This window comes from Falco peregrinus, chromosome 4 (genome assembly GCF_023634155.1).
Source record: "Falco peregrinus isolate bFalPer1 chromosome 4, bFalPer1.pri, whole genome shotgun sequence".
NCBI classification, from domain to species: domain Eukaryota; kingdom Metazoa; phylum Chordata; class Aves; order Falconiformes; family Falconidae; genus Falco; species Falco peregrinus.
In genome coordinates this window covers 110,333,369-110,347,252 of record NC_073724.1, presented here as the reverse complement: position 1 = coordinate 110,347,252, position 13,884 = coordinate 110,333,369, and the positions used below count along the sequence as shown (strand labels likewise).

At 37.2% G+C, this 13,884-nt stretch overlaps 1 protein-coding gene across 6 annotated transcripts in view; it reads left to right on the top strand.

Moving 5' to 3' along the window:
* Positions 1-13,884, top strand: part of CEP295 (centrosomal protein 295) — a 77,137-nt gene that overhangs the window by 37,359 nt on the left and 25,894 nt on the right. For 5 of the 6 annotated variants that reach the window (XM_055802449.1, XM_027777003.2, XM_055802450.1 and 2 more), the window contains 7 exons: positions 4,562-4,675; positions 6,067-6,207; positions 7,329-7,512; positions 9,318-9,509; positions 10,407-10,631; positions 11,863-11,969; positions 13,537-13,749. In XM_055802449.1, the coding sequence (XP_055658424.1) occupies positions 4,562-4,675; positions 6,067-6,207; positions 7,329-7,512; positions 9,318-9,509; positions 10,407-10,631; positions 11,863-11,969; positions 13,537-13,749 (1,176 nt within the window). Of the gene's footprint in view, positions 1-4,561; positions 4,676-6,032; positions 6,208-7,328; positions 7,513-9,317; positions 9,510-10,406; positions 10,632-11,862; positions 11,970-13,536; positions 13,750-13,884 lie in introns of those variants that run through there. The other variant, XM_055802451.1, reaches the window with a different exon arrangement.

The window sequence follows — 13,884 nt, the reverse complement described above, 5'->3', positions numbered from 1 at the left end:
AAATATCGCCTAGCAGCAACTAAAAATATCAGTGCCTTATCAACATTGTTCTCACATCAAAGCCAAAACACAACATTGTACTAGCACCTAAGAAGGTAATTAACTCCATCCCAGTTGAAACCAGACAACGGGATATCTGAAATTGCTGTTTGCATACTGTAAGGGAATGGTTCAGCAAAAATAAAGAAAATTAATGGAATTATGTGTTTGCAGACTTTTTACTACTAAACTTTGGTATTTGTTTATTTCTGAGCACTTGTTACATGTGGATTTTGTTTCTTGTCATCTGAGATGATATTTTTGTGGTTAATGTGTCTTAAAATTTATCGTGATCTCATTTTCATTTAATAGCCACTGTGGTATTAAACTACAGTAATCTTTCTCAGCATGTATGCACCACCTCAGCCTTCTGTCATAATGTTGCAGTAGTAACATATTTTTTTTTAGTTCTGTAATGTAGTACTACCTTTTTTAGCTGTGCAGGGTTTTTTGTTTTGTTTGGTTTTTTTCCCAATTTCTTGTTGGGAATACTAAATGTAGGGCAGTCTGTTGAATTTTGATAGGAAACCAGTACTTAAGGCTGTTTGGGAGGAAAGTAGATAAAACCCTTGTTTTCAGTTCTATACTGTACCCTTTCTGGGGGGATGATGACTTTATCTCGTCATGCTGCTTTGATTTCAGAGAGATTCTGCATAGGTATAGAAGTAGGATTGCGGATCTGAACTGCAGGAAGAACATTATGTGCATTTTTACTTTGGAATTAGCTTTTAGAAAATTTGATTTTAATGTAACTTCATTAATGCAGAGTTTCAAGTTGCCTTTTGTGTTGTGCCCTTTCAGACTGTCAGGGATATTCAGACCACTGAGAAGAAAAGAAAGGATTAAAGTATACCAGTCCCTCTCAGAGCCAGTGAAGTTACCAAAGCTTTTCCCAGCTACATCCATCATGTTATGTACAGGATAGTGTGTTATATGGTAGGGTTTTGGTGCTGGTGTATCTGGAAAACTGAATAAGGTTTGACCCTTACAGTTTTCAGAATTACTAGAAGGTGTGCCTGTATACTTCATTTGTTTCCCTTAGCACATGCATCTCTGTAGGTCTCCTTGCTGGCTGCCCAAGGGTTTTCTTTCGGAAATTGAATATGAGTGTGAGAACTAAAGCAAGTGTTTTAAGGGAATGGTAAAGTTTGGGTTTATTTCTGGTGAAGTATATGCAATATTGGAATTTAGAACAGATTAGAGAAGGTCCTGTATGATACAGTTCAGGTAAATTCAGTCTTTCATGCTGCTCTTCTGCTTTACATTGTTCCACATGACATGTTCCCAGTATCTGCTGTACAGCAGATGAAGTCTGTCAGTTAAAACTTTGACTCTTCATTTCCTGGTTTTCAGATGCTTGTGTTGCTCAGTTTAGCATTGTTGGAAAAGCATGAGATGTTGCAGCATTGTTTTCTGGTGACTGCTTAGGATGTGTTGTGTGTTGCTTTCCATCAAAAAAAAACCCCCAACACACCAAGTTTACAATTTGTGACCAAAAGTCAGCTGCAGTTAACGTGCATATCTGTAGATGATATAGCAGCTAAAACAACACAGTACTATGTAAGACTATTCATCTAATAACCTCAGTAATGCATCTCTCTTTCCATTTTACAAGTGCAGAATTTCCTTCTTAGACTTCAGTCTTTTTTCACCAGGGCAAGCAAGAAGACTTTGTTCAGGTTTCCCCAGATTCTGGTACAATTGCATTTGCGATTATGTTGGATGACAGGTCTGGGTCAGTACCTTGAAGTATTGCAGAATCATAACTTCCTTTCCTAAAATTCTGCAGTTTAATGCTTTTCTACCCCTGAACAGATGTCCTTTACTCACCTTTTCAGCAAACATGATTTTAGCTGGTTTTAGCAGAGTTTGCAAACATCTGAATCTTCTATAGTAAGAGGGGTTTGTTTCTTTTAAGAAGTTCATGCTTTGATAATGGCAAATTGAATCAACAGTTCTACAGACGTTTGATTTTTGTTGAGGAAAGAGATTGCATTGTTTAAATATAGCACAGTGTGTCAATTTGATCCATGTAGAAACTAGCTGATTTGGAGACTTTTCCCTAATTTTCATATCTAAACCTTTTGTCAGGTCTGTGTTGGTGGAAGGGCCACAGGGTGAAGAATAAAGTTGTTTTCTTGGAAGAGTAACTGAGTGCCATGTACTGCATGGAGTAAATCCTAAGTAATTGAAAGATCAGAGATGATTAGAAGTGTGGCTTATTCCTAGTCCTGTATAAAGGGAGGAGACAAACGATGTTAACTGTCAGTTTAAGGGGTGGGTTGGGGACAGGAATCTGGGGATTTGTCTTGCAAATGCCTTACTCAAAAGGCACTGAATTTGAATTGCTTAACTTTAAAACCTGTAAATTACAAGGTCATCTGCATAAGCATGCTTATTTTCTTGAATCAATTTACATAGAGAGCTTATGAAACAACTATAATCATAATCTGGCGCTCTGTTGCAACAACAATTGAATAAAATTTCATAAAATGGAGCTAGGGCAGTGTTGTGCTGTTCATTGCAGGATTACTTAGAATGTAAGAAACATTCTCTGGAGGTACTGCTGTTACTGTTACTTTACCCAGTTACAAAAAAAAAGTTTTTACTCTAGATACATTGTCATAATCAAATTTAATTCTCAGAAGGATGGCTTAGGCATTGAGGCCTTATTTAATTAGACCAACTGTTAAGTTACTTAATTGAAGTGAAACTGTAACCACCATTTTATTGACAAGCGTCACAGAGTTCTTCTGAACTTAATTTTTTATATGATCTGTAAGATTTTTATGTAATAGAAGTACAACCTAAAAATGTTACTATACTCTTCTTGAGAATTCATAACACTTGTAGAGTTGTTGGTTGTTCTTTTTTTTTCATTTCATGATACATTGCTGCTCCAGTTTTGCCAGATTTTAGTATAGAAGTATTTTTTTTTTTTACCTTTTCCTAAAAAAGTAGAGGAAGTGGGAATTACAAAACTCTTGATGGAAATAGGGGTGGATTCTTAACTTCCATGGTTCTACCATGTGGTGTAACCAAGTTGCAAGTATTTTTTTCAACCTAAATTGCTTTTGACATTAGCTGTAGCCTTCAAAATAATTCTTACATCTTCACAGCTTTTGAATAAAATTCTGGACATGTGGTTGATTACATGGAACTATTAATTACTGATTTGTTTTACTTTCTTTTTTAAATGATTCAGCAGACTGAAGTTTAATTATACATTCTGAAAGTAACAAACTGTAGGTCAAACAGTGATCTGGCTAATGAGGTTTAGGCATGGGACTTGTCTGTTTTCAGAGCTATAATTGGTATCTGCAAGCATTTTGGTTAATGTTTATCTGTTACAATTACGATTTATTAAGAAAGTTAGCAATTTTTAACCAGCATTATGTACAAATAAAAGTTAAATTCTTGATGGCATGCTTTTATTTGTATTTATGTTTGTTTTTTTCTTCCTACTAGCATAACATGCATTTGCTTAAGAACCATAAATTACTGAAGTTCTGTTGGTAAGGCTAGAACTAGTTCATATCATAGGATTTTAATTTAAAGATGACTTTTTCTACCGTCTTTATTAAATAGCAAGAGAGAATCAGTACTGAAATTTTCTATGCCTCATCTTGTGTACAGATAAGTTTAAGGTATTCCTGAGATTAATGCTGCTCTTTGTGTATGTGCATTTGTTTACAGTCATGCTAGTTTTAAACTGCTTGGGCTGTGAAACTTGCTGGTTTAGTTAATGTGCGTAAGAATCGTTTCTTAGGAGAAAGCTTAGAGAAGAGGAAGCTGAGAGAAAATTAGTGGAGGAGATGTTAGAAGTACAAAGGCAGGTCCTACAGAATACTGAGTTACCTAACCTGGCTACCTTGCAACTGAGAACATCAGGGTGAGCTAAAGAAGAGGGAGGGTCTGGTTGCTCAGTGTGCAGACTCTTTCAGACAAGAGGAAATGTGGTAGTGTACCCAAAACTTTTTTAAAAAAATAAATACTTGGCATTATATGTATAGACACTTTTCAGTTAAGTTATGGAAAATGGTCAACTACTAAATTGGATGTAATGGTTCTGAGTTTCATGAAGAAAGTCTGTACTTGAGAAGTGTTATTTTGCTGTTGGGTATAATTATATTGTAGATCTGTGGTTGCCCTGCTTTCAGGTGAGTGGCAGCTGTTATAAGTGGCAATTGTATTAGTACATTAAACTCAAGTACTTTTAATTAAGGTAATGCTTTAGAAACACACACACACACACAAAAAAGGTAGAGCTCTTGATGAATGTCAGTTTGTGTGGAGGAGGTTGCCATAGGCTGTTGGATGCTCTCAGTTGTTAAGTCCTCTAGATCTGCATTGTGCTGATATTAATTATTAAATGCATGTAAAGTTTTAAACAATATTTTCAGGAGAGAATTTGGGGAAAGTGGCTTTCTTTTAATACTAATTTAAGTATACACATCACTTGTGTTCTGTTTGCTTTGGTAGAGATACTGCGATACAGCTGTATGTGTACTTTTCTTCCTAGAATTTTGAAGTGAAAAAGAATTCTGCAGTGAAGCCCTATAGTGCTGACAACTTTTCTGTTACACGTTACCATATTTGCCAGCCTTACGTGGACAGAGAGGTGAATGGTGATCAGGTGATTATCTCCAAGTGTTTGTGATACTGCATCCATATATCTATCTTTATGTTGCGTGCAGTGTTCTGGATATTAGCAATTCAGTTTTCTTTAACTTGTTTAAAAATACAAATTTGCATAAAGCAGCCATTGCATGTCTTGGAATCGTAGATGGGTAAACTTGTGAGGCCCGACATGGGCTCAGTCACTTGTGGGATCACACCTGACAGTCCTGCGTGAACAGACCCCTGGCATAACATCAGGAGACACAAATTTGTGGCCTATGCTGCATTAATACTTGCCATTGCCCTGCTTTTTTCTTTTCCCTCCTTTTTAGCTATGTATTCTCAGTCTTTATCTCGTGTTCGTGTCTTTGTGTTCATCTGTTCACGGAGTCAATGGCTTCAGCTTGCCAAATGGCAGATGTCTTAATTTGGGAAAAAGAACTATGGATAGATTTTTGCCAAATGTCAAAGTTTACTCCAGTTTACAGTACACTCAGACAAAGACCAAAGTCAGATCAGAAGAAGGGAAGGACCCTGAAAAGTGAGAGATGGAGCAAGAGCTTAACTTTTAGAGGCAATTTTTTAATTAAGGTAATGCTATTGAAAAGTGAACTGAACAACAGTTTGGTTTATTGGTGCTGTGAAACCACAGTCTAAGTTCCTTCCTGTTCTGGATCAACCTCTTATAGATTAGAAAATATCAATAAATTTGTTTTTGTGAATGATTTTCTTCAGTGCATGAATGAATACTTCATGCCTGAAGTTTTAGGTTTTCTTAACATTTGAAGGACTAGGCCAAAACAATAAGAGGGAGATAATGTGGTTTGCTTAGCTTTGTCATGGAAAATTCCAAAATGTTAATCCTTATAGCCTTGCTTATGTGCAATGATTTTTTAAATTTATTTTTTTTACTTATTTTTTAATTTTCATGTGTTAGTAAGATTTTTCTTATTTAAAAATTGCAGATTGTTTCTGGTTTCCCAAATGAGAATGAAAATGCTTCTGGATTCCCCCTCCCCCAGGTTTAAAACAATATCATGAGGGTAAAAGTAGTCAATCTGTAATATTGGCTATATTGTTCATTTTACTTTGTACGAAAAATAACCACTCTGCTATAACAAATAAATCATACAAATGTCTGTCCTATGTACAGCTTGAAACTATAACATTTTGATACCCACACTTAGGGAATATGTAAATAGATGGTTTTTAATTTTTTTTTTCAAAAGTAAAAACCTAGTTTGGTCCTGCTTGCAACTAAAAATTGTAAATCTTCAAGGGTGTTCATTGGCATTGTTTGTCTTTTTTAAAGTGCTTGTGCTGCAGAATTACTCGTTTATTTATTGTTACATATGCTTTAAACTACCACAAAGAAATTCATGGACTAAACTGTTGATTGACTGCCAGCCAGATGCTCGGTTAGCAGCTGAAGAAGAAGGAAAACGTTTGGAGGAACTACACAGAGAGGCAGAGAGGGAGAGAAGAGAGCAGCTTGAAAAGGCACATCTCAGAGGAAGTCATGCCTTGAAGAAGGTGCATTTGGCTCAGGTAGGCCAAGTAGTTGTGCCTGTTTTAAATGTCAAAATGACCAGTGTTAAGTAAGTTAGAGGCAGGTGATTAGTAAAAGAATTACAGTTACAGGAGGAAAATTGGTGGACTAAATGAAGTTTTCAGAATGTGTTTTAAAAACGTTAAACTCTTGTCTGCTTATTTTGGCTATCTGGAAGGAGGGAGAATGAAGGAACGTCCATTAATTCTTGTTATCTTAATGTTTGACCAGCTATTAACCAGCTGGTAGTAATCAAGCTGAATTTTTTTAATGGGTGATGAGCTCTACTTTTCTACATCAGCTTTTAGTTGGAGTTGATTATTCTGTCCTTCAAACTAAAAAAAAAAAAATGCATTCATTATGAAGAAGGCAGCAGAGTGTTTTTGTTTTATTTTTTAAACGTTTTCAAAGTTTTTACCTAAAGACTCAGGTTCTGTTACTGTTTAAGTCTGGAAATACTGAAATTGTTTCCTTTAAGAAGTAAAAACTGAACTATTGGTAAATACTTAAGAGTATGCTCTAAAATTTGTCTTACTATCTGTTACCTTTACAAGTGTCTTTGGAGGCTTGAAATAGCAAAAGCTTCCTGGTTTTTAGTTGAGAGATGATTGGCATTGTATGAGTAACCTAACTAAAAGGGGAACTATGGAGATGTTACTGATGCTTCTTAAGTTAACAGGAAAAAAAAAACAACCAAACTTCAAATAAAGCTGTTATTTAAACAGCTTTCATATACAATTGTAGTGTGCCAAGAGTATTTAGTTCATGTCTTAAAAAGTAGGAATTGCTGAATTATATACTAACAAAAGTTAACTTGCCAACGGAAGTACTCATTTACCTTGCAAAACAGAAGATTAAATTCTGTTGAGGAAAGGTTGCTTACAGGAGTACAGTCAGATGTTATTTAACATCAGATCTTCTAGGTAGTATTGATGACTGGTGTTTAAAGGTCACAGCCTTCACCTGAGGAAGCATCTTCTCCCTAGAATAAAATTTAACTTTAAACATTAAGGGTTAAACAAACTTCATGGTAACCAAATGGAAGTATTTTATCAGACTTGACATGGCTGTCTGAATGTGAACATGAAATGCTTGTGTTATCCCTTTGTTGTGCTGGAAGGAGAGGGAGAGGCTACTGAAAGAACTTGAGCAGATGCAGAATATGGATCGGATGCACAGAAGACAGATTGTAGCACAGATGCCACCTCAGCTTTTTCTGCCAGCATACAAACGCAAGGAACTAAAAGAAGAATGGCAGAGAGAATTGGAGTTTGCATTTGAGGATATGTACAGTGAAGACAAGAGTAAGTAATTTGTTGGAGGTTGCTGAATCTGTTAGGCCAGTAGAGGAAAGGCTGCTGCAGCTGCCCGTTCCCAGGTCCAGCTGGCAACAAGGCTGTGTGTGTATTCACAGTAGGCACACACACAAACAGGCTTTCAGTACACAGGCACACAGCTGGCCGCACAGGCCAGCACAGAAAAACAGCATGCTCATTAAGCACAAACAGCACAAATGGCCTCATCCTATTTGGTGCCCTGGCTGGTCAGGAGGCAGGTGTGTTAGTGGCATATATGTCCATATATACAATACGGATCCCTCCAGCACTTGATCTTAGACACTTGGTCTACCCAGTAGTTGTCCCCTGCATCCCAGGTCTCCACTCATTACACTGTGCATCCCACAGTAACAGGTCTTGGACACCTGGTCTACCCAGTAACTCATCCTGGACCCTGTAGTGTTCCAGTTACCTCGCGTGGCCACGTGTGCTCAAAGATGTGCTATGGACCACTCAGTAAGTGGCTTTAGACTCTCGCTGTACCTAGCAGCTGCCCCTCGATCCTTAGTCTCCCCAGTTGCTGGCTTCTGGACATGTGAACCCCCAAGGCCTGCTGCTCTGCTCCAGTTGTTGCTACACAGACCCAGTTGGGTATGTGAATGTATGCACAGACATGCACATGCTTTGATCACAGTGGTAACTGACATTACTCAATCTACCCAGTAACTGACCTTGGATCCTCTTGTCTGCATTTAGCTCTGAGATGCATGCATGTGTGCTGGCATTTCTTAATTGACCCTGGGACCCCATGGTCTCCCCTGTAGCTGGCTTGGATGCTTGGATCTCATGCCTCTAGTAGGCAACTTGCAGATCTCCTGATCTCTCTGGTATCCAGCTCAGTTGTTTAACTCCTTGACACCTAGCTCCTAAGCCTCTTATCATTCTTGATCTCTAGTCTGGCTTGCAATTTTCTAGCCACTGCATGCTGATACTCATACCCGTGTAGTATGCGCTCATTCTGGTCACTGCAGTTGGTAGCACTCTGGACACAGGTGCCCCTGTGACTTTTGGTCCCCACTGCAGTTCATGGCCCTTACATATGTGTACATACACATGCATACAAAACAGAGGGTTCCTCACCCAGGAAAACAGCTAGAAATTGAATTTAGTGAGAAGACAGGGCAGACTGTCAGGCACAGTGCACAGTCAGTCAAGTGTTCTGACTGGCCCATTTTATCCCCTTATTCTTACATTTTTCCTCACGCTTGTTCCTCCCCAGACCAACCTGATCCTTTCCTTTCCCTGTCTTTTGTTCCTCCCCTAAATATCTGTAATAAGCATACAATCCCAAGATTATCTTCCCACACATCCCACACCACTGTAAGGTGTCGGGAAGGTGATGTGGGAGAACTGTGGACTACGTCTTCTAGGATTTCACACCTTGACCATGTCGTCAGTAGCTCTCCTGTAGCAGCCCTGTGAACAGCCAGGTCAGCGTGCCTCTCTTTCCTGCAGTTTTTGGGATCCTGTGTCTTGCTGTTCCTGTGCTGCTTTTTTGTGTAAAGATATGCCTTTTATCACATTATCTTATATTCTGAAAGACAGCATGTTCTAGTGGAAAACCCTGTAGCATTTCTGAATTGATAGCTAATGATCTATACAATTTTGAATTGTGTGTTGGAAAAAAAAAACAATAGTTGGTTTAAATCTGTTGTAAAACAAGCTATTGATATTTGAACCTCTCGGGGATTTGTATGATGAGTGTAGTCTTGCAGTGTTGTTTGCTTTTTATTTGAATTGGTCATTTTATGTAGTTGTTGTCTTTTAAACAGAAATGCAAGGAGGCCTGATTTTGCAGTTTGAGCCACAACCTTTGCCAGCCCCTTCTGATAGATCTAAAGATAATGATCTTGATATCTCTTTGGAACAAGAATCTGCTTGTGACACTCAACCAGAATCTGCTTGTGGTACTCGACAAGTATCGGCACAGATGATAGAAGAGGAGGTCCCTAGTGAATCAGGAAGTAAAGCTTTTAGACTTTACATTTAACTTAAACTTTCTGGTCTTATAGTGTATTTAGTGTAATATATCAAATAAGACATTTTAGTAAATACTGAAGTTAATTTAAGTACTAAAATTCCTTAATCCCTGTGAAATATTTTAATATCAAGTGGCTTATGATGTTTATCATGGATGATAATACTCTAATGGTTATGAATTTAAAAATGAAAACGTGCTTCATTTCATTAGTATATTGAGAATAATTTTTAGTTGTTGTAAGAGCTATAGCGTTTAGTAGCCATAATTAGTGTAAATTATTGGATAATGCTGTTATATGAACTCATATTTTTCATTTTGAGTTTGGAACTGTTTCAAAGTTAAAGCTTGACTCTGTATGAAAGTCTACTTATTGTGTGTCCTTTATGTTCAGGTTTGTGACTGAGTTCTGTATTGTAGAGCAGGCTGCAACAGTTGTGTGTGTGGTACTCGTCACTTGTGGCATATACAGGATAACGTGATGCAAACAAGAAGGATATTAGTGAACATTTCTGCCACATCCCCTTGCTGGCACAATCCGTTTTTTGGTCTGTGATGCATTGTGTTGCCAGTGCTAATACAAAGGAGAGGGCAGAAACATACGGATGGGAAGGGTGATAGTACTGCTTATTTCTGCAATGTTACAGTCTGGTAGTCTGGTTGTGAAACACTACAACTAGCTTTAGCCCTCCTCTTATAGCATGCAGACACAAATTACTGCCTTTGTCTTGCAGGTAAGAGAAAAATACTGTTAAGCTTTTAAAACTTGGTAATATACCTGAGCTATTTGTCCAAGTGTGTAAGCAATGAAAAAAACCAGGGGGGTTTGTGTTTACAATGTGAAGATATTCATTACCTCAAACTCTTTATATATTCTTTGTAGATGATGAAGAAGCAAGAACTTGCCAACCTCAATCAAAACTTGCCTTAAAGAAGTTGCTGAACAAGATTAGAAGCCAAAAAGAGGAGTGGACATCAAAAAGTGAGAAAGAGATTCAAAGTGAAATTGAGACTATTGAATCAGGCACAATTGCTAGTGAAGAGAGACAGTTATGTGATTTAGAACGTAACTATGAGCAACAGAAAAATACAGTATGTGAAGCCAAAGGTATGTAATACATACTTGCATCATAATCTGTTGTATAGGAGCAAAAAGACTTGTAAGGGTAGACTGTACCAAAACTGTTTTCAGTGGTGGTGTTACGTCATGTTGCCAGAAGGTACAGTTCTCCTATCTTTGCCCACAGTGCACTGTGGATTTGCTGAAATCCACAAATAAGAGTTTTTGTCTTGGGTCCAACTTGCCCATTAAGATCTTGTGGAGAAAAGATGTCCAAAATACCTTTCTATCTTTTATATCACAGCCAAATTTTGTCACACTTGGTGTTGCCATGCTTTAATAGGTGCTTGCCTCCAGGAGTAGAATTCTCCGTGCAAAATTGGGCATTGAAGTTCTGTACCTGTTGAACTGGAAAAGCCATGTGCCTCAGATTCACAGCCGGAAATACACAAGGCAACAGTGAGCTCATGTGTCTGAAATCATGGGCAGACGTTTCTGCTTCCAGGGCACCATTTTGAAAAGCCTCTTTGTAAAACTGGAATTCATAGCAATTAGGTGTTCTGTTTTGTTTGGTAGCCAAATCATTTTGGGGTTACTTGCCATTACTAACCTTTTTTTGGTTATGGTAGCGCTGAAGTTGGTTACCTTGTATGCTAAGTGGGATTTCTGAAGTATTGAAGTGATCAAGTTGCAGCTTTTTTGTGGTTTGTTTAGTTGTTGTTTTTTTTTCTTTTTGCTTTCGCAGGATGCTTGTTTTTTTAAACAAGATTAAGCGGTTTAGTTCAGTTGTGTACATGCATACATCAGCATAATGCTTGGGGATTGGAGAGTGCAGCATGAGTGAAGACATGCCTTTGGGGAAAATGCATTGCTATTTGAAGCTGATAGTACAGGATGAAGGCTTGCTTTTTGTGCAGTAGCTAAATGTTAGGTCATTTGCCCAGAGAGTGCCAGTCTTAGACTCTTTGTTTCCAGAGGTTAATGTGTAACTTCTGTTCCTCAGGATGGTCTTGCTGTTAGGCTACCAAGTAATCTGGGTAGAAGCAATCTTCAGTCCCATTGCAGCTGGACCATTACAACCATTCAAAAAAGACACATGATACAGAGTCATTAAAGGCTTAAATAATACAAAAACCTGATTTTCGAGCTTATGGAGCTAAGTTTCAAGAGCAACTTAGGCATTTTGTTTAGAGTGATTGGGAAACTGTAAAGCAAGATGTAAAGAAGATCTAAGGCTCTTTCTGACTGCAGTTACCTTTACATAATGTGTATATTTTAGACTGTGTGAAAATGTTGGAAAATACAGTTGAAGCTGAAGATTCAATTCTAATCCATCCTCAAGAACAAGCAGCTAAAATTAGAATGGAAGAGGCGAGACAAAAGTGGGTAAGTTTGTGTACTTATTCCTATCTCAGGTATAGTGTAAAAAAGCAATAAAAAAATTATTTAAAGCAGACTTTAAAATGCTTGAGGTTATACAGCAACTATAGACTCTCTTAACATGCTTGTAACCATTAAACTTTTCCCATACTTAGCTTCTGTGTATTAACTTTTTAAAAATTACTAAGCCTTAGTTGGAATTTAGAATAGAGCAGAAAAACCTAGTTTCTTCACGTGCTATAGGCAAGGGATGCCACCCTATGATTAAATAGAATTCCAATTGTAGATTAATACCTTTTGCTTCAGGGAGAATGTAGTCAACAATACACAACTCTGCAAAAACTTTACTAACCCTGTGTAATAACATAGGAAGGTCTGTGGGACTGTGTTTAGGGTGACAGGAAAAGCTTACAAACCTTGAGGATTCTGGGTTTTGGTGGTTTAGTTCGGTTTGTTTATTTTAACTAAATAGGGAACAAATGCAGAAAGTCCTTTGTATGTATGGCAATGCTACATTTATTAAATATAGAAAATAATAACTTGGTGTGTTATTTCATTATATGTATTGTGTATATGTTTCACTAAATTTTCATTTTTGTTGTATCCTTAGAGACCTACCAGCTATTATGTGGTAGTTTATCCATTTAAAAAAAAGAAGTTGAAATTTGGGTCTTAGTGCAGCCTTCAATTATAAAGTTCAGAAATCTGGGAAACAAAAATTTGACAAAATAGTATTGTTTTAGGGGACAAAAAAAAAGCAGCACATGCTCTGTGAGAGTGTGGTTACTTTCTGTAACACTAATTTTTTCCCACTTTGCCCCTGAACAGGTGTATATATTGTGATGTTCACATTAACTGATCTCAGTTTTAGTTTTTTCTGGGGGTTGCTTTTCCTGACAATCCCTCCTGACATTCCTATTCAGACTGTCTCATTAAAGGCTGTTGTCCACTTCATGTTTGCCAGTACTTTGAAATTTTTCTTCACTCCCATTCTAAAAGTATATATGCTTTTGCTATACATGTAGCAAAGTGATTTGTAGCTGATAGGTGCATGGAAAGAGAATAAAAATAAACAAACCACTTCAGAGATTTATGGAGTGCTCTTAAAGTGGTTATATATTAGCTATTTCAGAAGTTTTGTAAGGCTTGAATTTGAATGTGTTGAGCTCGTGATGAAAAGCTGTATAAAATGCAAAGCAGATTTCTGAATTCAATTTAAGAAAATAACTTCTTCTGCAGCCTCTGGAAAATGTTACTGTATATAATGGTTGATTTCTGATTTTATGCATTTTGTTAATTTGAGAACAGGTAATAGTGTAATAGTAAATGGATTCAGGCACTATTAGAAATATTTAGCCAGTGAAACAAAATTATTTGTGTGAACTTTGAAACTGTTTTTTATTTTTAAAGGCCTGTTACAATTTGGAAATGCCTGTCACAAATGAGAATTTCTGCTGTAAGTCAGAACAAAGTTTTGTGTGTGATGGTGTGTATGAGGTGTCTTTGATTTTTTTTTTTTTTTTTTTTTTGTCGTTCAGTTCTGGAGATTCACCCTCATTTTTCTTCTCAATAGAATGAGCAAATAGAGCAACAGAAACAGGAACAGCTGGCCTTGCTTAAGCAAATTGAAGAAGAGAGAGCATGTTTGGAGGCTCATCTTCTGAAGATCCAAATACAAACTTGTTTGGAGGAGGCTAAGAGAAAAAAAGAGGAGGAAGAGCAAGGTCAGCCGGTACAAAGCCACAGTTTTCCTTCTACAGATCAACAGAACAAAGTGGAGCATGAGGTGAAGAATTGCAGAAAATTGTGTTTAGTTTTTTAATTATTCTTATTATTGTAAAAATCAAGAACACCATTTGCCAATTTTAAATTATATCAATCAAGAGAATCAATTTTTACTCCTTAGGCTATGAATCAGAAG